Source organism: Enoplosus armatus, chromosome 5, assembly GCF_043641665.1.
Source record: "Enoplosus armatus isolate fEnoArm2 chromosome 5, fEnoArm2.hap1, whole genome shotgun sequence".
Taxonomy (NCBI): Eukaryota; Metazoa; Chordata; class Actinopteri; order Centrarchiformes; family Enoplosidae; genus Enoplosus; species Enoplosus armatus.
The window spans coordinates 4,688,125-4,714,833 of NC_092184.1; the positions used below are offsets into that span (position 1 = coordinate 4,688,125).

Consider the following 26,709-nt stretch of genomic DNA (forward strand, 5'->3'; position numbering starts at 1 on the left):
TTTGTTGCAGTGTGAGTTTTTAACAGTTTATTCAGAAAATAGTTTTCAGATATCTGGATACCCAAAGTTATTGTTGTGTGCCTGAGTCAATGTTGTTTTGATGACTTTCAACTGGCCTTGGATTGAAGTTTAGTGACTCACTTGAAGTAAGACTTGACAGAGTTGTACCATTTACTCAAAGCCACTCTGTGTTGGATGTGAAAGTTTCTGACTTTTGCACCGCTAAGTTGCATCAAAGACACTGTGGAAGACCATGATATCACAGATGTCGCACAAACTGAACAAAATGCACGACGTATACAAAGAGGGGAATTGTTGTAGGTGGCACAAATTTAGGCAAATACGCGTCTGTGTGATTTCAAAATGTTTCAGCAAACAAGCTTAGACAAGCCAAATAGACGTTATCTGCCCAGAGCCAAAAGCAGACGTACAAAGTTAGTGGCTAACCTGTGAAGACAGTCAAAACATCCAGCAGCTAAAGCGCAAACCAGAGACCAGAGTCAACACTCGACTTCTACTAATTAGATGGATGCAAATTCGACTCCACAGGGCAACATCTGCATTGGATGCACAAGTAGCCAGATGTTATGCGAATGCATAAATCCAAACTATTTGAGTGAGTGTGAGTTTATTTTGGAGTCCATCTGCCTCACAGTGGTAAAGGTAGCTTGAATGAAGAACTATTGAGGCACAGGTAGCCTGCTTAAGTATGTCTACTTCATGTTGTAATTTTACATCTATGCTTATTCACTGAAATGCCTGAAATCCACAACTTACTGCAAGTCACTATTACTACTATTATAAATTGTAAACTAGCTTTTAATGACATGTAGATTTCTTTGTGATCTTTTTCATTTGTTATAGCGAGAATTACTTGAACTAGTTACTTGAGACTTAAACTGGAGATTTGGTGAAATAAGTACAACACTGTGTGAACAAAACATTGTAGCTCCTTCCTTTTTATGTTAATACACAGACAGAGTATTAAATAACTATAATTTTGTACATATTCACTTAAAACTCAGGAATGTTTAAATTGAGATACGAATTGAAATAAATGAGTGCTGCTAGGAAATCTTGGCTCCCTGAAAATTACGTTACCACCCTCACACATGGATTCTATTCTACAAAACTCCTGTTAGGGCTCACAAACTACTGATTGTACATTTACTCTGGTAGATGTCACTCCTGTTTTGTTGTAAGGGCTGAAATCAAACTGTTAGTTACTGTAGAAACTACAGTCTGTCAATCAAACACTTGTAAGAATGTTACAAACAATATGTAGAAACTGGACTATATCTCCTTTGATGCTGTGTTTATTGTGGTAAACATGAATGTTTGTATTTTATATTTGCAAACTTGAGCTGAAATAAATTACAATATGACCTTAACACCCTTGTATGTTATTAGCGTGTGTTTGCATGGAAATATTTCATGTCTTTTAGGGTTTGACATGCTACTTTAAGTTTCAGTTTGAATAGCTTACGTAGTGCCACTTCTTGAAGTATTTAAAGTTCAGGTATTTGCCCTTGACTTGTTTTGTCAGGATTGAAAGGCCTCTTTAAAAAATTCTATCAAGATTAAAACACTTTCCCCCAGAAGAAAAACACAAGTCAACTCTTAAATACAAAACATTTATATTCCAACTTCCTGGTTGAAAAACAGATACAGAAATAATCATGTTCAGTATAAAATGTGATATGTACAGCTGCAGTAGCAAAGGAAACGAACAGTCGTTTTGCCTGTATGACAGACGCTATATGGACCGATGTTACACCCACAGATGGAATAATCTGTAGTTGATGCTACATGTTGACCCACTGATGACGGTTTATAACTTATTTCAAAACACATGTTACTTATCAAAATAAGTCGTTTAAAAACAGCACGTGTTCATCATTTTTGGTTTGAAAAGTAATAAATGTGTTTTTTCACAAACTGCAGTACTTTGAAAATGCTATAAAATAGCGCATTTTAGGAGTTTAATGTCAAGTAAAGGTTTTCTCATCATAACGGAGAGGATTCATTACTGTTGATATTTCTGTTAGATCCTCTCACAGTGCATCCGTGAGTGATGTGTAATACTGAATACACGCAGAGTATACAAAATGTTAGGACCACCTCCATAGAACTGCAAAATCCTTCTCCCACATGTAATGCTGTGTGGTTACCAAGTGAGACAAACTCAGGACAACTGAAAGTGAACACAGACTGCTCACTTTGACTAACGGGGCAGATTTTCAACAGCACTAAGTGGCAGCTTACAGCTGAGTATTCAAGTGAACAGTTAATTAAATTACTAAATAACAGTGATTTTAACTGATTTCTGTCACTGCCCTTGGTTTTATTTTGCTATAGATACAACATATGTACACAAACCAGTTATAAAGGTTGTACATAGTACTGAGTTACACACTGACCAGTGAACCAAAGGTGCACTGACTTTGCTGCTGTAATGGTTTTGAAAAAAGAAAAAACTAAACCAAAAACTAAACTAAATCCCACATTCAGATGGGTGTGAGAGCTGTGGTGCTAATATTTTGTAGACTCAGTGTGTGACCTGAAATACTGAACGCTTGTGCCTTTTTGAGGCCTTCTAACCACAATGCACACACTGACAGAAATCATTACTATAACCACCAGAGCTGGGCCTGCATGTGTTTTAAATACTTTTCATGGTTTGTTTACCACAAAGAGAAACATTTAATTACAGGTTTTATTTTGTTAATAACCAACAAACTTTCTGAAGTATATCTACACTGTCCTGATGTGCACATCTAACTCTCCAAATAGGTTAAAATAAACTTGAGTTGCATCTGTTATTTGACCCAGTTCTCATCATCGCACAGTAATGATGTCATTCCAATGGCTGCAGACCCCATCATGGGCGTTGCCATGGTGATGACATTATGCAGTGTATGTCACCTTCAGGTCTGATGAGCGATCTGAGTGATTTTCTGCAGCATCTCCTCCGACTCCAGCTGCTCGAGAGTCAACAGAGACAGACCCAGCTGGTCCTCCTGGAGAGAGAGAGAGAGGGTGAGAGAGATTATTAGAGACTGGTAAAAATCCGTGAAACAAGAAGGTGATCAGACTACCTCGCCAACTATTTTCACTGTCTTGCTAAATGACACTTGGGCCTGCTGAGTGTCTGAGGACCTCTGGTTAATGACCCTGTTCACTATGCAGCTCTAAGTAACTTAAATGAAAGAGTGGGAAGCTGCTACATGCTAAAAACAGGCTTTATACTTGCTCAAGAAAAGAAGTGAGAACTCAAGTGGCAAGTATGCAATCTCACAGAGCAGGTAAAATGGAAAATTATTGTTTTCATATCAAAGTTTTCACTCTTCTTCCTCCTCCTCCTCCTCCTCTATCTCAATCAGTGTTAGAAACTAACTTTCTGACTCACCTGCATAACGTCAAAAACAAAGTAATTAATTAACCCCTTTCATGAGAATGTAAAGTACAGTAAATGCTCCAATTGTTTGTTTAAGACACTAGTGGGACAAAAGTGCCGACTGCAGGTGCAGTAATGCCTGTAATTATTTTCTTGATCATGAGAAAGGAGACATGACAAATGATTACAGTACATCCATGTCCTCTCTGGACACACAAAATATTTATTCTGTGATCACAAGAAAATTGTTTACACAGCTAAATATGCTGGAATAATTATATGTAAAAAAGAAACTGGTTCTTCTTGTGAAATTATCATTTTGTGATTTCAAGAAAGCACAGCTGTTGCTCATGAAATAATTTAATTGTGATGAACTAAATTCAACCATTTTTACCCACGTTCCCTCTGGCCTTTCACACAAAAATGTCAGAGTTTAAATTTGCTCCGTTACTTTTGCAATCAATATTCTTATTCTTGTCTTGGTATTTTTTAGCTTCTGGTGACCGTACGTCTGTTGAGTGAACACTTTATCTGGGTAGTTAACTTAGCTTAAACGTAATTTCAGTCAGAGGGAAAATGGGACAAATCGGACGAGTCATACCTGTCTGAAAGGCTGAGCCATCTGCCGCAGGAAGTGCTTGGAGAGCTGGACAGCCTCGTCCACAGTGAGGTTCAGACTGCCGTCGCTGATGTGCTCCTGAATCCAGCGAGGAAGCTTCCCACGTTTGTCTGCTCGGGCATAACGCTGTGGACGGGAGAGGCAGTCCTCACATACTGATTGATCTTCACTCAAGGCAATAACCAGTGGAGCTACTTCAAATCAGAAGACTGTGGTTGTAATGGGACCTACCGGCTGATGCTAAGAAATTGTGTAATATTTATAGGCATTTATAGACTATGGCAGGATCAAAAGGACAAAAAGAATTTAGACTGGGTAGAACCATCACACACCTTGTCAGCAAAAATCATGAGTCCGTAGTCGGTCTTGCCTCTGATGGCTCTGCCCACACACTGAGCCGCGTGACGCATGGCATCAAACGTCAGGAAGTCATTCTCTCTGATCTGAAATTGATCTCGAAGGTACTCCAGACGAGCCTGAAACATGAGTCAGTGAGGCAAAAATAGTGAAGCTATTAACAGAGTGATGACAGCAAAACTGTCAGACTGAGGAAACTATGAAAAGGGACATGACATTTATAAATGAACAAGATTCATAAGAAAACATCTGTGCTTGTTCATTTTTTTTTTAACATTAACCATCAACCATATTGAAACTTGTATATCATCACTGATTCATGCTTCTAAGCTTTTTGATCTAATTCTCAAACTTTTCAGGACCTGAAAATGACGAAATAGACATTCAGTTGCCAGTTTATTAGCTACGCTGAGCTAAAACTAATGCAATCTAATACAACAGTTATTCAATAAATCCTCCCTTGATTTTTGTCGACGTGTTGATTGAACTTTATGGTCATTTTGGAGGATGCAGTTTCTGGTGCTGTTGAACTGTATTGCGTTATACAGAGAGGTACCCTCATTGATACAAATGGGGAGGTACACTTAGTTTTAGCTGCCTAATAAACTGGAAGAAGAAGTCAGCCCCTTGTTTACTCATTCACTATTCCCTATATAATAGACACTCAATAGTTTGTTCTGTAGTGAGCAGCACTTCAAACACTTAAAAATCATCATCTTCATTTTGTGTCATCACTGACAGGTGGAGAGTCATTTTCTCATCTATGAAATGTGATGCATTGTGGGATTGTTAGCGGAAAGTAGTGTACAAAGCCAACACTAGTTTGTTTTTTTTGTTCCATTGTGGGAATTTCTGAGGGCACCATATAGTGGAAATCTCACACAAAATTCGGACATTAATATAAAATAGAGTGAGTGATTTCGGACACAGTGATAGTTCTGACCTTCAGGATGCGGCTCTGCGTGTAAACATAAGGCACTCCAAACATGATGACTGCTCGGCCAAAATGGTGCACTGGACAGAAAACAAAAAGATCCATAGTTATTATGTTGAAAAACCGACCTCAACATTCACACTTACACCCGACTTCCAGTGAAATGTTTGCTGAATCTTTATATTGTATAACCATAAAGAAATCTGTTGCATTGCTTTTACTCCTATTTTTTCTACTGGGTCCACATTTCGTTTCCTCTTAAGTCATCTCAGTAACCTGCAGCATCCTGATCATTTACCGAAATCTATTCCTTCAGACACCTTTCCCCTAGCCACAGACAGGAGGATGGCTCCCCTGCCGTTCTCACATGCCTGAAGAGAAGGGACAGACAGAGAAAGGTCAGAGGTCAAAGGTCTGGGACCCAGCAGGAGAACAGGAAGATAAAATATTACCATGAGTTTGCTTTTATACCTTTACAGCACAGCATGCTAAATGGTACAATCACAGGCGTGTCATCTGTTTTTACCTACTTGATCTTTGTTTAGCCCCTCGGCAGCTGACCCCCAACTACAGATTTGTGACTTATTTAATAATAATGCGTATAAAGTAGGATGACAAGTGTCTCTCTGACCTCCTGGTATTTCTCCAGGGCCATGCTCGTCTCTGCAGCATCGGGAGTCTCAATGAAGATCAGCTTGTTTCTCTGGATATTCTCCAGGATACCCTGCAAACAAATGTATACAAAAACATACATACTATATCTGTATATACACATTTTTCATAAACAAATAATAATAAAATGAAAAATAATGTCTGCCCTATTCTGCTTCAAGAATAAAACAAACTTATACCAAATGACTGTTGACACAAAATGCTATTCTGTTTCAAAGATGCAAATATTAGAAATATTATTTATCATTAGTAGTATTATCCAAGTTTAAAAGAACCACCTCAGTCTCCCAGGTGTGTGTGTGTGTGTTCTGTGTCTGTCCACACACTGACCTGTTCATACCAGGACGCCACTATGTTCTCCATGTAGACGTAGCTGGTGAAAAACGCCACAATGCCATCGGGAACGATCGCAGACATCTCTAGAAGTAGGTTGCCGTAGTTACGAATCACAGCTGCAAACAAAAAGAAAAAAAGAAAAAGTAATGTTATTATATTTGAACACAGTACAACATGTCAGATCTGTTTTGAGTTATTATATTGACCTCATCATGTGATGCTGCCTTTGAAACAATATGCTACAATAAATAATGACGGAGACATTTTTACTAACCAAAGTCTTCTCTGGTCTCAAACTTTGAGCTCAGGGCCACTTGATCATTTCCCCTGCCAACAATCTGCGCAAGACAAAACAGAGAAAGAAAAAGACAAAACATTTGGAAAGGCTCCAACAATCCAGTGACACAATTTTAAGTGTGGAAACGATGTGAGAAAGGGTCAGTTTCAGTCTTTGACCACCATCATTTCTCTTCGACCACAGCTGCCAGAGTGAATGCGTTTATGAACGTGTGTGTCTGAGTGTCGTTACACACCAGAGGACAGAGGCAGGTCCGTGCCAGCGTCATGGTGAAGGATGCCATGGTAACAGGGCGGAAGTCGAGGATTCTGGGATAGATATCCAGTGGTGAGAGAGTCTAAAGAGGTCAAACAGAAGGACGAGAGAGTCAAAACAAGAGCAGCCGTTTGTTTGGAGAACACAGACTTCATGACTGCATGTGAAACAGAAAATCGAATTACTTCACAATATTGACCTGTGGAGTTTCCAGAATGAAAGAAGGAATCATTTAATATTTAGGCCACCGATGTGAATAACAATGGCAAGAATTCACTACTAACTGTGATACTTTAACATTTTAAAACAAAGTACACAAGATTAATCAAATGAAAACTAATTAACAATAAGGCAGCAGGGACATTCAGTCAAACATTACATGAATACAACTGCAGGATCATATTTCAAGAAGCAAGATGATGTGGAAAGTCCCAGTAAAAGGTGTACAGAATTATCACTGCATCAGAGGAGGAATGAAGGAAGAAGAAATGGAGCAGGTATTTTAACGTACCCAAATTAAACAATATTAAAACAAAAAGAGAAATCTATTCTTTAACGGTTCACCACTCTGCACACACACTAACTTACCCCCGAGGTGATGACGACGGACTGAAACCTTTGAAAAACAGGTTTGATGGCTATAGACGGGTCCATACAGCTGAGAGAGGAACAAAGACAGAAAACAACGGTCAGAACAGTCACATGTTAACTTGATGCTCACACCTTTACTGTTTGTATCACGGAGACTAAGTCCTGCATCGTCTCACACGTTTCACAATTTTAAACGTCAATTCTTCCCCACCTGAAGTGCAGCACAGGGTTAGCGATGGTTGGAGTTCTGTCTTCAAAGGGCTCAATGATTATGGTAAAACCTTCAGGCAGACAGAAAAATGTGCTTAATTAAGTTACAATACAATACAACCAAACACAACAAAAGCACACTGCACTATGAAACAAAATAAAACACAATAAACATTTGGGAGATGTCACAAACTAAATCTGACTTCTGCCAGACATCTTACTGCAACTACAGTGCCAAAGTAATATATTTGTTAACAGCGTCTGCTTTCAGCACTAATGGATGTACAGATGTGTTTTAGTACCTTGGCTGTAGGTGCTGACCAGAGTAGCAAAGTTAGAGATGAGAGTAACAGCTGAGAAGTCTGCGATGTCGGCAATCTCCAGAGTTCGTAGTAACGACTGTAACCGCTCTGCACAAAACCTGGAGACACAGAGGGACGGATGGAAGATTAGAGAGAAAATGAAGACATGAATGAGGAAGTTACTGAGTCATCAATTAAACAAGGACATGAGCTAGTAAGAGAGTGAGCAACTGAGAGTGCATTAAAGAGGTGAGTGATCGTGTAAGAAAGATAATACAGATGTGAGGCGAGAGAATGAATGAGGAAGTGACAGATTGAGCGGGAAGCTGCTAAGGAAACAAGGGAACAAGAGTGAGGAAGTGATTGAGGGAGGCGAATAAGTGAATGAGCTACTGAAGAAGAGACTGAGAAAGTGAAAGTGAGTGAATACATGATTACTTGAGGTCACATGTGTTTGTCTGGAGAATTCAAGCAGAAAGTTAGGTAACAAAAACAATGGAGACTTAAGTGATTTCAGGTGCAATGCGTCAGTGGCGCCAACAGTGACCTGAGAGGCTTGCGGTCGATGCAGACTTTGTCGAAGATGTCTTTGAGGAACTGCGGGGCGCTCTCCTGTACGACATGTTGGACCCTCAGACGGGACTTCAGATACTCCAGGAAACGTCTCAAGAAACCAACAAAGTGCTCTGCCGTGCGAATAGTACCGGGGACGGCCTCTGAGGGAGAGGGAGCAGAAAAAAAGCAATGTCAACTTTCTGTCTGAACTATAATTCTAAACTGAGTGAAACTCAGAATAAAACCAAATTCATTTAGTGCTGATGGCCCGTACCTTTAAGAATTTCATCTGGTAACACAGGATTTGAGAGGTAGACGTCCGTTTCCCTGGCAACATTAGCTTCCTTCAGCCCCTCCACCAATCGTCTGTACTCCTCCCTCAGTTTAGCAGCGTCTGTCTCCTTTATCCTGTCAGACAGCAGAGGAGGCGGGGCAGAGATGACAACAGGAACTTTACGCGCTCCATGAGAACATTATTAAATCATTCCTCACTTATTGAGGTTGAAATAATAAATAGTGGATTTGTGTTACCAGTGGGTCTGATCAAGGATCAAGGAAACTGAATAGTTTTCATCATTCATCAGAATCACTTGACTTTTTATAACCTGTCATTTCTCTCTTTCACCCGTACAGTATTACTATAGGAAGAGGAGGAGAGACATTTTAATTCACGATAAAAACTAGATTTTGACGATAATTTACCAAACAGAATATCAATAAATGTGGATACAAATAACAAACAAATAATAAAAAAAATCTTGCTGCCAGAAGAAATGGCTTATGGCCATTCAATGTTTGTAAAACTGTACTTTACTCTTTACGGCTCAAACTGTACAAAGTAAAGAACAGAATACTTTTAGCTTTTAATGCAGGTGTTCATTTTAAGAGGACTCATCTCATATTGTGCTGTGTGATGTGGGAGGACATAAACGAAATAGTGCTGGCAGTAGTCACTGTGCATCCTGTATTATTTTGATTGTACATATATACGCAAATACAAACTCCAAGCCACCAAAAGACTCCAGATCTGTTAAAGTTGACTGACAGCTGATGGAAAGGAAAGGACGTCTCATTTCTCTAAAGTCATTGTTTAGTCTCTCCTCATGTGTTCAGTGGGAGAAACTTAGACGCAAGTAATGGAAACGTAGATGCAATTAAGATGCATTCAATGAGTTCGATGTGTCAGTACGCGTGCTGCTGACCTCTGCCAGGCTCTTACTTGTGTATGGTGTTCTGAAGTGTGTCCACGTTGTTCTGGCAGCGGTCGAGTGTTCGTCTGGTGATATTCACACTCATGGAGTCAATGCAAACATTGTCTGAGGAGAAAGGGAAAGAAACAGGAGAAAAAGAGGTGAGGGATGAAAAGATAAAAGATGACAAGACGTGAAAAATTAAAGCTCTTTCTTTCCAGGAGTCATCTTTATATTAAGTCATGTTAAAAGAATTACAAAGAATTATCAGAACTACAAAAACATCCTCACCTATATTATGAGCCTCATCAAACACCACTACAGACTTCTTGGCCAGCTCTTTGGACACCAGGTCAGCTATCTTGGGGTCCAGCAGGTAGTGGTAGCTGTACACCACGATGTTGGCGTGCAGGATCTGAGAGGAAATAACAGTGGGAGAGAGAAAACAGGACAAGCTAAGAGATACACTACCAACCTTTGTGAAACATCTTCAAATATCAACATTATTCAGATTATTTTCAGATTTGTATGCAAAGAGTGATGGCTTTCCCAAATTACCAGGAAAGCAATTTTCACACCAGGCTATAGGTTTCCTGTTTGTAGAAGTCTGTGGTGCAACGTACCGAGTAGCGGGCCAGATAGTAAGGACACCAGCCTTTCCGTCTACCAAAGTCCTTCAGGTCGTCAAGGTTGTAGATGCCAGCAGGAAGAGGCACTTGTCGGCCGACTGCATCAAACTCCTGCAGACACAAACCAGCGTGAGAGGAGGTTCAAGGAAACAAGAGCAGCAGACAGATATGTGCAAATACTGTGGATAGACTAAAGGGACTATTTGGCTTGAATTGTATCCAACATGCAACAGGAAGTGCATGTGTCAGGCTAGTGAAGGTGTAGCAGACTCTGCACCTGATCAAGGTTTTACTTACTAAAAAACAGATAAAAGATTGAAGTCAAAAAACAGTGTACAGCCTGTGATTTCCTATGCTAAGATTTGAGCTTTCTGTGCCAAAGCTACTTGTACCTGTACTGTACCGCAGCATTGATGGTCATTTTGGGAACATAACAAGATTTTTCAAAAGCCTCTCTCGTAACTGTTTGGTCGCTGTTTTGGTAGCATGTCTGTGAAATACTTTACACCATAATTACTTTACAGGTTCTGCAGAATATCAGTTTTATTATTGCATTACTGTACCACATAGGTACCCCGTATTTACAAAAATACTTATAATATTATAATTGATATAATTTATTTCTACCTCTAAAATGCCTAATTATTAATCCCTTGTTCCCCATAGTCTTGGTTTCTTCCATTGAGTATTTTATTTGTAAATCATAGGTTGTATTATAAAATGTTACCAAACCTTTTACTGTTATTTTTCTCCTCGCCTTGTTAGGTGTCAGAAATCTGGTTTTATGTTAATAAAAATGTACACAGTTCCACACACATTATCATTGATGTTGCGTAACTTCAGTCCGGCACAAAGCACCTGAGAGTTCATTCAGAGGACAACTAGAAACCACATACTGAATCTGGTCGGTAGTTACACACAAGTTGTAATGTGAGTACTTCTCATTGTTTGCTTTAACCTCGTTAGAGTTCCTGACAAGAGGCTAACAGAGCATCACACATGGATAGATTCCAGTTTTCATGGTGCACAGTTCAGTAGTGATATTCCAGGTGATGCAGACATTCAAAAAGGAAGCTGAGTCATCAAGTTGTAATCAATCCAATATAGAGCTGAATCGATTGGTCAACAGACAATGCACTTATTTGGATGATCGATTAGTCATTTGAGTCACTTTTCAAGCAAAAATGCAACATCTGTTAATACCTGCTTCTCAAATGTATATGTTTTCTGCTTGTTTCTGTTTGATATAATTAGGAATTGAATTTGGGTTTGGAGCTGTTAGTTTGACAAACAAGTCTCTAAGAAACTGTAAAGGACATTTCTCACAACAAATACTGTTAGTTTCAGCTCTGTTCTTATATAACTGTCCTTCAACAGAAACTACCTTCATGAAGTTCATAATGCTCAGCTTCATTCTCATGCAAACTAATACGACAACACAACTTCACAAACTACATCAAAAAGTTATGGTTAATCCACTCCCCTCTGACACAGTGTCAACAACAAATGATCATTATAATAATACTAGAGGTGGTATTCATCACAGAACTGTACTGAATCGTTCAGGTATTTATGATACTGTGTTCACCCTCTGTAGGCTACAGTACAGGTGCATGACTGTAAAATATCTTCAGGTGCAAAGAATGGAGCTTCAGACTAAATGATGTATCGTTATTGTTACTATCATCAAGTGTGATAGTAAAATTTCAATACAAACACTTTCATTGTTGGATTTCATGAGTTTTGTACACAAACCTGCCGCGTCTACTTCCACTTCGGTTAAAAAAATAACAGCTCAGATCAGAACTGGATGAATTCAGGTGACTTCTTACCTCATAGAAGCGACACACAGGCAGGTCAGGGTCACTGTGGCGCTGTGCACGAATGTACGATGCTGTCAGACTGTGGCACTTCCCGTCAACCTCCTTACCGAAGCGCAGAGCGCTAACCTGGATAGAAGCAGATCCTGGTTGCAGTCGAGGCAGACAAGCATTTATTCTATCTTTTAAACACACAGCAGACACAAAGAAAAACAGAAAGCTCGGTTCTGAATCTGGAAGACAATGTAATGGCTGCTTTATCACTCAGCCAGCTTTAAATGTGTATGTTAGTGTAGTTTATATGTGAGGTCCTTATTTGTCCTGGACAGCAGCTGTTCGTACCTCTGGGTGGATGCAGAGGTTTTTTCTGGAGGAAAGAGCCAGAGCCAGGAAGTTGTTGCTCTCTCCAGTTTGCTTGGAATAAAACTCCATCAACTTCCTCAGCTCCTCCACGACCTTATCAGACAGCAGATCAAATATATGATACAAGTACTGAAGTTTTTTTAAAGCACCTTCTTCTTCCTCTACGGTTTGATTTTAACGTTAAACATTTCTGAGCCATAGAAATATTTAGACAGGATCAACTGTTGCTGCTGGGATTAAACCTCTATGTCCTATGAATTATACTTTTCATCCCTTTGTGCTAAGTGTGATTTTATTTGACCTTGACCCACCTTCTCGATCTCGGGAACTGTTCTGGAGCAGTATATAAGCTTGGTCACTTCCAAAGGAAAGGCCTGAGAGAAAGAACCAGAGACCATATTTAGGTGTTCATGTGGCATTGGCTGGTGGGAAGCCACAGTGGACCATAACTCCAGCACCACCAGAGGTCACATGGACACACAGCTAAACTCACCTTTTGGTAGGCAACAATGAGAGACAGCAGAGAGATGGTCTTCCCTGTTCCTGATGGCATCTCCAGGACCCCATGACCCTGAACATAAACAGCATGGTTTGACCACAAAGCCCACACACATAAAGTTAACACGGTGCTCTCTTCCTATTGATTCAGTTGGAACACTGATAATAATGATGATAATTTAAACACCACCCTTAACTAGTGTTTAATCAGTCACTAAGAGTTGATTTAGAAAGTATTAAAAGGATCTCTTCAAGTTCAGAACAGAGAGCAGGAATAATTACAGCCAACACCAACTCATTCAAAATACATACGGGCATGTTAGCATTCTTTTGAGCCAGACAGAGAAAATATGTGAACAAATCCTTGAATCACAATCAATAATCACAGACACAACATCACTACTTCCCTCTGACAGGGCGACTGTAACTACAGTACGTCTTGAGATTGTATCTGTATTGACATTACATGCCATAATTCTTCAGTTTTACCATTTGTTATCGTGTTTCGTTACATGTGTACACATGCCCAGCAGCATGAAAACGAGCTATCCAGATATAACATTGTTTCAGATCCCACTGAGTTTATTTTATATGCATCCTGTGGAATAAACTGAGATACATAAACACCACCCACCCTAGCATCCAGTGTCCTCTTCAGCTCCAGCATGTAGGAGTACTGCTCGGGATATATGTAGTCATATGGAAAATACACCAACAGACCCTCGATGTTGAGCCTGGAATAAAACAACAGTGACTGACCGCACACATGCAGCACATTCAGAACAATCACTCTGCCTCAAGCAGTATGTCTGGAAGCTAAGCTAATGTGGACGCTGGTTCTTCAACACACACAGCTAATTACACGAACATACAGACTGACAATATACTTTCAGAGGATAAACTGAATAAACTGCAGCTGTCGGCGCCAGGTTTAATGTTACCTTAGCTAAATTATGTCAGCCAGGTATTGTTAAATATAATGCAATCTAGCTAGCACTGTCAATTACCACAATGTCTGCATGGATAGTTTTTCTTTTCTGTTTTAGTAGAAACACTCACTTCATGTTCTTAAAACGTGTAGCGGTCGCTCCTCTTCTTTGTCAGTCACTTTCGCTGTTTTGAAACAGTCACTGATAACTTGTGCGTCAGTAAAAACACCAAAAACAGCACAGTGATACAACACTTGGAGCGACTCTTCTTCTTCTTTTCCTTCTTCGTCTTCTTCTTCTATGGTTTTTGGCGGTGTAAACGCTCCGAGGCGCATTACCGCCGTCCATAGGGTGAAAAATGAACTACTTGAATCACCATTTGTATAGATAAACCTCAAGCGTGTAGTTTATACAGTACTGAACTGCCTTTTTATCAGTTTGTGGTTGACGCCGAATCGTCTTCGTCCCCGAGTCAAACATTTGTATATATACATCTATATTTACACCTTCGTCTATTTTGAACGTATTATTTTGAACCTCTTTACCGGAACATAAGTACGCTATCATGTCTGCTTTGACGCTGGTGTGAAAGTTAGGTTGCCGTTCCTGTATAAGGCCACTAGAGGGCATAATATTATATACCCCCGATCCCCAGGTCAACCATTATCTTCAAATACCGGTATGGCCAGCTCGGTTGGTCAAAAAAACAAACAAGCATCTTCGCAGCACTAGTGCTTGTTGAGCTGCCACCGTGTGTCACAGCATGGAACTGTAGCACATTCAATTAGTAAAAACAGCGTCACTTCAAATACTTCCAGTGAACACTTTCAAAATAAAGTGATGGCATGGACGCGACCAGAAACAATCTGACATTATAATTAATAATTCTCTCGTGTCCACTGTCATCTCACTGAGGGCAACTAGTGCTATCTAGACTACCCTCGTCGATCACGTGACCCTCGATTGATAATATGATAATTTCACGTCCATTGCTTTCACTTCATTTCTAATTGCTTATAGTTGCTAATAGTTTTTTCGTTTTTAGTCCTCATGTCTGCATTGACGCATGTTTTACTAATTGAATGTGTTGCAGTTTTACACTGTGACCACTGGAGGGCGCAGTCAGACCGATATTCGAACGGTGGTCATCAGTGGTAGGTAGTAAAATGTTCGTCACTGTAGACGTGATATCCACTGCCACTTCCGGTGAATCCTTTCAAAATACAGTGACAAAACTAAAGAACCAGATAGGAATTAGGGATTAAAACGAGACATTTACATTGTTTTCTAGTGGTCACATTTAGAACCTACAGCACCACATTCTATAGTGGGAATAATACAGATGTTCAAATTGATCATCTGCATTAATGTACACATTGTTATTAGGCCCTGCACAATAATAAACAAACTGCAATGTCTTGGTAATCATTAATTTTTCACTGCCCTCCAGTGGTCACAGTGAGGAACTATAACTGCACTCCACTAGCAACAAGGCAGACACAATTGGAAAATGATATATCATCTAATACTTCTAGATAAAATAATTAACAATACATTTTAACAACCATCTGAGACAGCAACTCCAAGAACCGTTAAAGCATATATGTAGTGTATTAAATCTACGCTGAACACTTTTCAAATAAAACTGTCAAAATACACACAAGTGTAATACTCACTGTGACCACTGGAGGGCACTGAACACTCATGTGCTGTGTCAAAATATAGCTGTAATATCTTTGATATTTCAGTTAATATTGTGCTTAAATGATGCATATCCTCAAATTAATTTGTATGTAATCACATTATCACAAACTTACTGACATACTCCAGCAGTGCTTCAGGTTAGAAATACTGTTTGGTTTCTGGGACTATGGGCAGAGTTGGGTGAGGGAGTGTGGGGGCTCATTTTTGCCCACGGGCCCCTCAGAGGCAAAATCCAGCCCTAATCTGGAACAACTGTCAGACACTTCAAAACACTGAACCCTTTTAAGGGCAATTGTTTCAATGTGTTTTGGTGAGTTGGAAAGTTTTGCTTCTACCTACAGCTTTCATCACGTCTCTGTGCACCTGCACTAAGCCAGTAGGAAAAACTTCAGCATAATAGTTTTCAAAATAAGTATTATGAACACTTTCAATAGAATTTACCAACCTAATATATACTAATTAATAAAACAGATGAGACAATATAATACAACACAATATAAAGGGAGAGGTTGCCTTTGACAGTAAGAAATAAGATAAAAAAAATATATTGGTTTTTACTTTAATTATCAATTATCATGCACAATTCTGTGCGTGCTTGTGTGTGTAAAATGTCGTCTGTACATTTTGTAGTATGAGATTATTGTCTTTGTTTTTAAAATGTCAACATGCAGCTCCTACATTTTGTTTGTTTGTGTGAAGAATTGTCCATGAAGCCTCTTTATTTTCTTTAGAGGAACATTTTATTCTTACATTTACAGTTTATATATATATATATATACACACACAGACACACACACACGCACGCACACACACACACACACACACACACACAGCATAAATGACATTTGAATAATAGGCTACTGTGATAATGCAGACAGTGAATGTTAGGGAGGCCGACAGTGAGCCACAACATGGAAGAAGAGTGTTTTAAAAAGACCAGTATTTGAAAATGATCTACAAAGCAGCACATTTCTTACACTTAAAGCATTTTATTAATAAAACAACAAGAATAAGCTTCCTCAGTTTCCCTCTGATCAAAAGTAAGAAACCTGCCACTGAAATGTCGAGCTGCTGTTGTCTAATGCAACGCCGGAGGGCAGGTAGAGACCATCTTCATCTGTCACAGAAGGACAGTAAAATCAGAAGTTCTTCACATTTCATCTGGTGTCGAATAATTACAGTAAACGAGTGAAGATATTAATATTCAGTCTTCTGAAACATTTTAGACATTTCAGGCAGCCAGAAAAAGATAAGACAGAATATGGCCTTCAGCATAAAACTATTTATGTTTGTAGTTCAGCTTAGTTTGACTGAGTCACTTGAACTCTGCTGCAGAAATGTACATCTGAAGTTGTAAGAAAGGACTTATTAGCAGCTGTGGTGCTGAGTCCTGCTGCTCCTGCATTTTGTTCACAGCTGCTGGTTTCTCCCATTTTCTCAGTCAGTCTACAGACATTTATATCCGACTCCGCTGATAATCAGTTAACCATTAACGAGCAGAAAGCTATCAGCACAGTCAGATTAAGAGACGATACAATGTGGGTAGTGTCCACAGAAAAGAGGAATGTGTTGAAAGTCTGTGATAACCAGGTGACTGCAGTTCTTCTCTTTGTTGTCTTACTGTTTAATTGTTTATGAGTCTGCGGTTCAGCTTTGATAAAGGCTCCTGAGGACCAGCCTGTTGCCTTGGCTGTTGTCATGTCGGGCAGCAACGTCCCGGCACTTCACAACAACGTCCACGTGCCTCTCACCTTTCTTAAATGTTTCAGTGACCTTTAAACTCAGCTGTCAAGTCTTCTTGAAAATTACATTTTCCCTTGTCCTCCTCTTTACAAAGTTTTAAAGGATTTATTAAACCACGTATAAAAAATATCTGTACATCAAATTAATCTTTCTATTCTTCAGAGCTCACAGCGGTTGTCCTCCGTCTTGTAGCGGTCCATGATACTCAGGACATCCTCCAGGATGGATGGGCCCAGATCCAGGTCTAACCCTGCCAGAGAGTCTGACCGCGGCACACCAGAGGAGGCTGTGAGACCGGCTGGATGGAAGGCCGCACAGGGCGACTCACTGCGTTCACTCCTCAGATCCTCGTTGCTCAGGCCGGCATCAGAGTCCAGGCTGAGGCCCCGGCGAACATCCAGGGGCACGCAGGTCTCCGACATGGAGTCCTCAGAGGAGACCTCTGAGAAGGAGCCGGAGGAGGGGACGAGCCTGCGGATGGAGGGGGAGAGGGAGATGTCACGGCAGGGCTCTGATGCCAAACGTCCCACCATGCCGTTCTCAAAGAGCGACAGAGGGCCGTGGTTGTCTGCGTGACTGCAGCCGTTGGCCGGTTTGTGGCTCGTCTCTGTTGGATGCTGATGGTGGTGGAAGTGATTTTGCTGGGAGGGCAGAGAAGGAGGGGAGGGGTCGTCCAGGTGGAGGCGTGGGGGTTTGGGTGGAGCCTGTTCATGGGCGATGAAGACAGGCATGGAGATGGTGGTCTTCAGTAGGCCGGTGGAGGAGTGCTGGTAATGGTAACCGTTGTAGGCGTAGTTGTGTGACTCCTGTTTCGCGGTGAAGTCGTCATCCAGGCGTCTCTCCACGCTGTGCGAGCGCGAGTGGCCGTTCTGCGTCCGAATCAGTGACGGCAGCATGTTCATCTTACCCTGGAGGAAACCCACGTCTCCAAACATGTCGCCCTCCCCTTCGGGCCCCACATGGGCGCTGTGACGTACGTCACCCAACGGCGGGCTGATCATGTCACCTGAGAGGACGTCACGGAGCTTCAGCTTCTTTCCCTTCTTGGGAGTTGTAGTTTTTAAGTACATTGGCGTCTTTGCCGGCATTTTGCTTCTGACAGGTCGACGTGAGGCGATTCGGTCTCTTCAGAGGAAACTCTGAGTGCTTGTCTTTATCTGAGAGAAGAGGTAAGTCTCCTCAGGTCCACTCACTGGGCCAGACAGGACCTCTATGTGTTTGGGTAGCAGTCGGTTTCTCAGGGTGATTAAAACCAGCAGGAGAAATGGAGCTGAATGTTAATGTCAACAGCTCACAAAGCAAACTCACTTGATATGAAGCTCTTCTGGCTCTCTCCACTCCCAGCTGAGTGACGCAGTCTGTGTTGCTTCTCCAAGTGAGTAGTATTTAGGGCGGTCAGTGTAGCGCTAGCAACCTCGGGGGTTGTGCCTCACGCTGACATGTGACTCTGGGGGGAGAGGAGGAAGGCCTTGACCTCAGCTCAGCTCCCTCGGTCTCCCTCTCATACACAGAGAAGCCATATCCAAGCAAACAACAGGTCCTCTTCTCTTCAAAACACACACACTCTCTCGTCTTTATCCCTCCTCAGAGAAAAGAGATGAAGGGATGAAGAATATGATGTCTGTCGGGTCGGCCTTCCTCAGAAACTTCAGGAATGTGACATCAAAATGCTGGAGATCTGTGAGGAGAAACAAAAAAGAAAAGGGAGTCAGAGAGAGATGAGAGAGGGAGGAGAGGCAAGGGGAGATAGATGGGGTGAAGAGGAAGGGAGGAGGCAGGAGCTGGGGGGGAGAGGAATGAAGGCGGGAGGAGATTTACAACCTTCTTTTCAGCGAGCCAGAGGACATATGATGGAAAACACTCCAGGAATCCTGAGTGTTTGCTAAGAGGGGTCTGCCTGCCCCAAATGATGTGAAAATGTGTGACTGGAGGTCTTGTGGGTGTCGAGGCTGCTCTTACAGTGAGTCAGTCAATGAATCAGGGCAGAAAATTGGTCACGCATTCCCAAAGACCCTCAGCTGGGTTAGTGGAAACACAAATTCCTGCATGGAAATTGCTGGTTTTAAAAGATTTTGGCCTCTGCGTCCTCGTCTGTTATCAGAGAAGAATCTCAAAGTCTCTTTCCTGACGCAAACACACGGTGAATTATGGGATGACAGTCAGGTCGTGCCCGAGGGCTCTGTGATCTTATGATCCCATCACCATCATGAATGTCCCTTTGGTATTTAACTCTTTAAACATAGAAGACAGACACTGTTTTTGTCTCAAAATGAGATTCTGACCATTTAAAGAATAAAACTGTTGCCCTTCACAAACAGAAAGCTGGTAGGAAGAGCTGACTTTAGATGATGAGGATTTAAACATTCAAGTACAATCACTTGCTTTTAGCCTGAGGTAGCATTTTGTCATGGAAAATGTTTATAATACACTGTAAAGTTTCTATAAACATAGTTATTGAATTATGTTTTTGATTCTTATGTAACTTTCACATCTTGTGACTTGATATTATGTGTAGATCACAGTGTCCTCACTGTATGCTCACTTTGTTCACAAATAAGAGAAACAAGAGTTTTGAGAGAAATGAGCAGCTGACTGTTTACTGAGCGGATGTGTTCATGTGATCACTTTCAACAAATACAACTTTAAATATATTTGTCCATTTGTTTGTTTCATCGAAAAAGTCACCTTTTTTAGTAATTATACAGCCTCACTTTGAGACTGGGAACTTGAGATTTCTGGGGGGTTAAAGTTCTTTATACATCTTCAACTTTATAACTATAAAACATTTCCATTCCAACAGCATCGTTATTGTCTTGTGTTGAATCTTAAAAATGTTTTCATTTGGATAAAGTGGCTTCTGTTTAGTTTATGTGGTTTCGATTTAGGATTTCAAAGCTCACTTTTTTTTTTTTACTTTAAATGCAAACAATTTCTATATTAAGGAAGAGTTTTCAACTGAGAGCAACAAAACATTTGTGTCTCCATCGCGCCATCGTCACACCTGAAACGCTCATGTTTACGTAACCACGCATGGGGGAACTTCACACAGATAAACTGGAGTATTTCCCTGATTGAATTACGATATTTTTGGGGCTAAAGTACAAGAGTTGTTGCTTAAGGTTAGTTAAAAAATGAGAGTTGAGTCTGAGATCAGTAAGATTGCCTGAATCATAATACAGAATAAACCAGAATCCTCCTGTGATTCTGCTTTGGGACAAACCCTCATCAGCTGCAGTTGATGTCACTGTGTTTTGCAGGGAGTTCTTTGGAAATCCACAACACAAACAGTTTTCCTCTGAGAGGCGACACAAAGAAATATTTCCTTTCTGTTGGGAGTCTTTTCACTTTTCAACAGAATTTCACGTGTAGCCCCTGAATGACGGGAACACGCTTTCCCCACCAGCTATCAGCTTTTTCCCTTCTTTAAATATTAAAGACCCAAACAGGCTGAAGTAATATCACTTCAGTCCAGCCATTCATGTTGCAAAGCTTTTGTTAGAAGCAGCACTAACTGTCTATTAGTCAAACTAACATGGACAAAAACAAAACTGTTACAGAAAAAGACCAGAAAACTCATGACTGGAATAATCTTGTTTCCATGGCAGCAATCATAAGTTCAGTCATAAGTTGAATTTTGCTATTACTAGTGTTAATATAATATATATGTAATATATACAATGTCATTCACCAAAAAATGGCCACAAAAGAAAGACAAATACAGAAGTGATGACTATAAAGTTCACACTTACATTTGAGGTACTTTTGATGCTTGTAACCAAACTGACTTCATAGTGGAAAAAAGTTTTATAATGTGTAATTAATATCTCCCACACAAAAGATCCCAGTAAGCACTGATTGGGTAATTTTCAAGTCAAAAGACATTTAAGCAATAATTCTGGTTTAAAACTTGACTGTTGAATATAACCATTGATTCAGCAGTATTTCAGTTCCTGTGTTTCAGCGTTTGGTTAGGACCTGCTTTCACTGAGATCTATTCATCTCAATAATATTGAAACAACTGTTAAATGTTGAGTACTTTAGTGCAGATAATCGAGGCCTCCAGAGGATGAGCTGTGATAACTTTGATCCACAGACCTTTCATCCAGCACCATCAAGTCACCAAATATCTGCAAAACTAATGACGTCCCCATCAGCCTCAGCCGCTTTGTGTTTCGTAATTAGCAAACGTTAGCATGTGCTAAACTATTGGACAACATTATACACCTGCTTAGCGTCAGGATGTTAGCATTTAGCTCAGAGAACTAATAGCTGTAAACTTCTTATTCATGTAGAAAAGTGGAACAACACAGGCGGCCAAGGTGAACCACACTTGAATTGACTTACTGAAGGGCAGTTAATCTATAACAATGCAGCATATTTTATAAAGTGAGCTTGTGTTTTATAGGTAGATGTGAAATCTTAAAGTAACTTTAACTGTCAGATAAACGTAATATAAAGTACAATATTTCCATCTGAATTGTACTTCAGTACCTAGCCTTGATAAAGTTAAGTTTAGGTCGGAAAAGTTGGAGATGGTTGGGTTTAATGATCGAGGACAAGGATCGATGTAGATAAGGTGAGGGTCCATTAAAAAAAACACACACACGAGACAGATTAAAAGGTTAAAAGATTGAACTCAGTTACATCTCTTTACAAAAAGTAACCTCTGGAGCTCACAGAACATCACAGATTATTAATCAATAACTGTTCCAGAGTATCTGAGAGCAGATTAATCGTTACTAACGTTTACTTAACGTTTTAAATGTGAACATTTTTATTCATACTACTGAATGTGTACTGTGGTTCATATTACTATTTTATTCATTCTCTCCCTCCAACGCCACAACCCAAAGACATCTAACAACCACAAAGAGCGAGAGAAAACGTCTGACTGAGGGAACATGTGGACCACAGATATATTAGGGATGAAATCTTAAACAGCTCAGACTAATTGAAGCCACAGAGAGTCATAAAGAATGAGACATTAACTCGTCCACCCTCATTTTAACACAAAGAAAAACAATGACTATATTTGTGCAGCACAAATAGAAGCAAAGAAGTGGAACAAATGATCCAAACAACTGTGTCAACAAACTATCAGGTCTAATGAAGGGAGGACGAGCACTGCCGGCTCCATTAAAGCCCACAGAAACAACCAGACTGTGAAATGTGACCACAACGATGCAAAAGCACATGAAAATAATACCAGAACCGAACCAGCCAGAACTGGTTGAGAAGGGTGGAGCAAAGGAGTGATTTGGGAGAAAGTGGGTCTTATTTTCTTCTCACTTTACAAACTAGAGCTGAGACGATTAGTCAATTGATTGATTGGATGATCGACAGAAAAATAATCGTCAACTATTTTGATAGCTGATTCATCGTTTTAGTAACTTTTTCAAGCACAAATAGTGAAAAAAATGCTAAACGTTCTCCGGTTTCAGCTTCTCAGAAGTCTCAGATTTTCTGCTTTATTTGTTTTAAATCATTATAAACTGAATATCTTTGGACTGTTGACAAAACCACAATTTTTCTTTTGAAATTTCATTGACAAAATGATGAATTGATTACTTGAAAACAATTGTCAGCAGCCATAGTACAAACTATGATGTTTAATTCTGATGTGTTGACGTCAGCTAACTTTGTCTCAAAAGCCTGGAAAATGAGGCAAAATGCACAATTTCATTTGTATCTATACTGATTTCTTCAGCATTATATAGTAAATGTTTTTCCCAGTGATTTATGAATTTAGTTGTAGACAATGAAGTTTTTATTTTTGGACATTTTTTTTTGTATTGTTTGAAAATGTATACGCAGCACTCTGGATCTGACTTCATTGAGTTTATGGCGTCTCGTAAGAACCATGCGGGACGATAATGACACAACACTAAACACTTCATTCATTCATTCAATTTAAGTACTGATGCTAACTCGGCTGTCTATTTACAGCCCCAATCATCCCACTGTTTCACAGCCAAACAACTGCACTATTTTACACCATTTTTATCACCTGTTTTCACTCCGAATGGTGAGTCCGGTAACTATTGGTGATGATGCAGTAAATATTCCACTTTATGACCTACAAGCTTGTTTGGAGCCGTGAAAACATGAACACTTGTCTTTTGTATTGTTTGGCAGAAGGATGAAATGGAGCCACAGAGACACAAACTTTGAGTTTTCAGCTCAATGTGAGTGAGGCTGTTCTTTATCATATCATTAGTGAGCAAATTCAGTCAATGACTCACACACACACACACACACACACACACGCACACACGCACACACACCTCATATGTACATATATAGCCCTATTGGAAGCTTTCCAGCTTCAATGAAGCATGAGTTGAATGTTTGTTTGTCCTACAGTTCAGCCATTAAGGTTCCCAGGTCCTATCTGTCAGTCAATCACACACACACACACACACACACTTGCTCTGTGATCTGTACTACATTCCCTATAGCCCCAACATCAACATAAAACTAATTGACCTTAACCCTAAAACCAAGTCTGAACCCCAAACTGCTCTTTGAAGAAGTGAGGACCAAACAAAATGTCCTCACTCTCCACTAAATCCCACATATTGCTCCTTCCGGTTACCACATCTTAAATACTGACAGCCTTCAGGGAGAAATTAGGCCAGACAGCTAGTTTCCCTCTTCCATGCATCACCTTTCCTGGAAGCTGGAATTTGGGACGCTGTTGATGATGCAATCCGCCACAGACGAGGCTGATCTGACATCTGTTTCTGCTCTCAGGCTCCATTTGCTGCCTGCTTGCAGTACAGCAGGACAGGGAATCAGTGAGCCACCCGTGAGCCCTGTCATCTTCTAGGACAAACACATACAAACGATCACGCCTGAACGCACGACGGCGCCGCTCCTTTCATTGCCACGGCCCTCCGCAGTCTCCTGCGTCATGCGTAATTGCGCACCGCAGGCGACTGTTGACGAAAAGCCTTTTGCTTTTTCTGCTAATCCGTTTGGTTTTTTTACCATGAAAGTAAAGCTGATTTCTGTCTGTCATAGTTGACGTGGCTGTTTTCCACAGTGAGGTTTATATTTGACCTTGTGTCTGTGAGCTCTCGCGGACTCATTTTCCCATTAAGTGTCGTGGAAAGTCCAGCTCGATACTATTAACTGTCAGAAAAGCTATGACTACATTCATATTCACAAGAAGCCTTGGTGGTGAATACTCATTGAGTCAGCTGAAGCTGTGATTCATCTCTCACTGTGGTGATGAAAGAAAGAAGGGTTTTTACTGAACTGATCTCATCTCTCTTTCCACCAGCGTCATGAACGTCATCAGTACATTCAAAACAAAAACTGATCAACGACTGAATCCAAGCACTGCTGAGGAAAGACACAAGACGGTGAGTTCGAGGATAAAGCAGAACTCCAGCCGCCTCCCTCTCCCTCCGTTATGTAACTGCAGCCTCTGAGATCACCCCTGTCCTCCTGAAGGCTCTCGCCGGCTGACTGATTGGTACCAGTGGAACAAATCTCTCTCTCTTTCCAGTCTAATCCACACAGACAGGCACAGATACAGCACAGCTATTTCCAATCAGGCTAATATAGATGAACGCTGCCGCGGCTCTGATTGGCCAAAGCTCAATATTGTGACCTCTGGGTTGATCGACGAGGAGCTGTGCCTTCAGCTTTTTAAGAATTAATAAAACTCAGTTGTTGTTGTTGTTGTTCCATTTAAAATACAATAACATCAAAATGTCCAGGGTCCAAGTGTGGAGGTCGAGCACTTCCACTGTGTCAGATAGCGGCAGGACTCTGGCTCCCTGCCGAGTGCGGAGATCTCCCGTCTTTGGCAACAGTGAGGAGTTTATTCCTGGAGCACTTCAGGTAGCAGTAACTGGCAGTCTGAGTCACAGGATACGGTGTAAAATTGTGTAATATTCCCCCATCTCTGATTTGTTCCCACGGGAACCAAATCTGACTGCTTCTGTGACACTTAATCTGCTTAGAAATGAGATCGCCATACCCTGGGTTGGGTGAGATTGTCCGTTACAGCCGAAACTGTGACTGTGATGACTGATGGGTGAAACAAATATATCTTCTTATCTTATATATCAATATAAAAGCCACTTGTGTCACCAGAAACACTTCGTGTTACTTTGGGCTGCATCATATATACAATTGATAATATTTGATAAATAAGCTTAGTTTCTGATCATGTCCGTCTAAAAAGTTTAGTAAAGTTTACTCGCTGGATAAAAGGACTGAGGTTTTCTCTCTAATACATCTACACGACAAACTGCGCACGTTGAAACCGACGGGAGGGTCACACGCGGTGTAACCGACGCTATTATGTTGACAAACAAAATGTTACACTAGTCAGATTTTCCTCTTTTTGTTATTCACACAATAGAAAGCGGGAGGTCTATTCAACAGGTGGGCAGTAGCGACCACCGGCCACGTTTAAACGCACGAAAAAGCACAAAATAACCTGAAAATAAACCGATGTCTCGGTGATATTTACCTGCAGAAAGAAACGTCGCTCCGTCACTTCTTCTTGAGATAAAATCACTGTAGTTCAGTCGTACAATCCACCGACGCAGACCTCCGCTTCAGGGCAGGTAACCCTCTTACTGGCGGGGTATTAACTGTCTCTGGAGCGCTCTGCACGGAGAAAGTAAAGAAGGATCAGCTTCTCGCCAAAGGAGCGTCGTCAAAGCGCCTGGAATGAGCACCAACGACGTCCGGTTAGGAATTTCAAATTAAGATCTTCCTCTTTGAACACGTGCTACAACATTTTCTGAGCGGGCACCTGGTTCTAAGCCTGTGGGTCAGGATCAACCTACAGGGGAAGATATTTTTAACGGACGGCAGAAAAAGAAAGAAAAATACAATTTAACTTCACTAAATTATTGATCTGTACATTTTAATGTTTTTTTTTTTGCCACCTTTTCTGTGAAATATGTGATGCCTTTTAGTGAAAAAGCGAAAGTCTTGTACAGTATGAGGGACCAGAGAAAGTATGTAATAGCCTTTAGGTCACATTTGATAATAAGCATCAAGTAACCTGACAATTTTATAATCTAACTTTAGGTAAATTGTTCGCTGCTATGAAACTTATCTGGCTTCAACTAGTGGGTTGCAAAGTAGCAAATTGGAAACTAAGAATAAAACCTCGTTTCATAGGTGTCTTAAATGGAGAAGCAGCACATGTATTATATTGCCAAACATAAACAAGATGTGCGTGGGTTTTATTTTAAAAGGAAACATTCTTAGCTTCCGGTATTACTTTGGCCGACACGCACTGGTTTGACACAGCAGCAGCCCGCAGGACAAATAACAC

At 40.6% G+C, this 26,709-nt stretch overlaps 2 protein-coding genes across 2 annotated transcripts; both read right to left on the bottom strand.

Moving 5' to 3' along the window:
* Window positions 1-2,911: 2,911 nt before the first annotated feature.
* On the bottom strand, window positions 2,912-14,208 carry ercc2 (excision repair cross-complementation group 2). The gene is made up of 23 exons (XM_070906208.1): window positions 14,086-14,208; window positions 13,661-13,760; window positions 13,022-13,099; window positions 12,840-12,902; window positions 12,508-12,621; window positions 12,178-12,294; window positions 10,340-10,456; window positions 10,008-10,131; window positions 9,746-9,842; window positions 8,801-8,934; window positions 8,519-8,687; window positions 7,972-8,090; window positions 7,671-7,740; window positions 7,457-7,526; window positions 6,849-6,950; window positions 6,590-6,653; window positions 6,310-6,431; window positions 5,939-6,031; window positions 5,606-5,678; window positions 5,317-5,387; window positions 4,349-4,492; window positions 3,999-4,142; window positions 2,912-3,020 (listed from the first exon to the last, which is right to left on the bottom strand). The coding sequence occupies exons 1-23, from the start codon at window positions 14,088-14,090 to the stop codon at window positions 2,928-2,930; spliced, it is 2,283 nt and encodes a 760-aa protein (XP_070762309.1). The 5' UTR covers window positions 14,091-14,208; the 3' UTR covers window positions 2,912-2,927.
* Window positions 14,209-16,425: 2,217 nt separating this feature from the next.
* Window positions 16,426-26,000, bottom strand: LOC139285639 (cdc42 effector protein 2). Its single transcript, XM_070906237.1, has 2 exons — window positions 25,891-26,000; window positions 16,426-19,080 (listed from the first exon to the last, which is right to left on the bottom strand). The coding sequence occupies exon 2, from the start codon at window positions 18,488-18,490 to the stop codon at window positions 17,561-17,563; it is 930 nt and encodes a 309-aa protein (XP_070762338.1). The 5' UTR covers window positions 18,491-19,080; window positions 25,891-26,000; the 3' UTR covers window positions 16,426-17,560.
* Between the last annotated feature and the right edge of the window lie 709 nt (window positions 26,001-26,709).

What these genes read in the sequence shown, in the direction of transcription:
- LOC139285639 (XM_070906237.1), bottom strand. Translation starts at nt 18,490, where the DNA reads ATGCCGGCAAAGACGCCAATGTACTTAAAAACTACAACTCCCAAGAAG.
- ercc2 (XM_070906208.1), bottom strand. An exon ending in GGTCAGCACCTACAGCCAAG is followed by an intron (nt 7,741 to 7,971) that starts GTACTAAAACAC and finishes GTCTGCCTGAAG; the next exon opens with GTTTTACCATAATCATTGAG. An exon ending in AACCCTGTGCTGCACTTCAG is followed by an intron (nt 7,527 to 7,670) that starts GTGGGGAAGAAT and finishes TTCCTCTCTCAG; the next exon opens with CTGTATGGACCCGTCTATAG.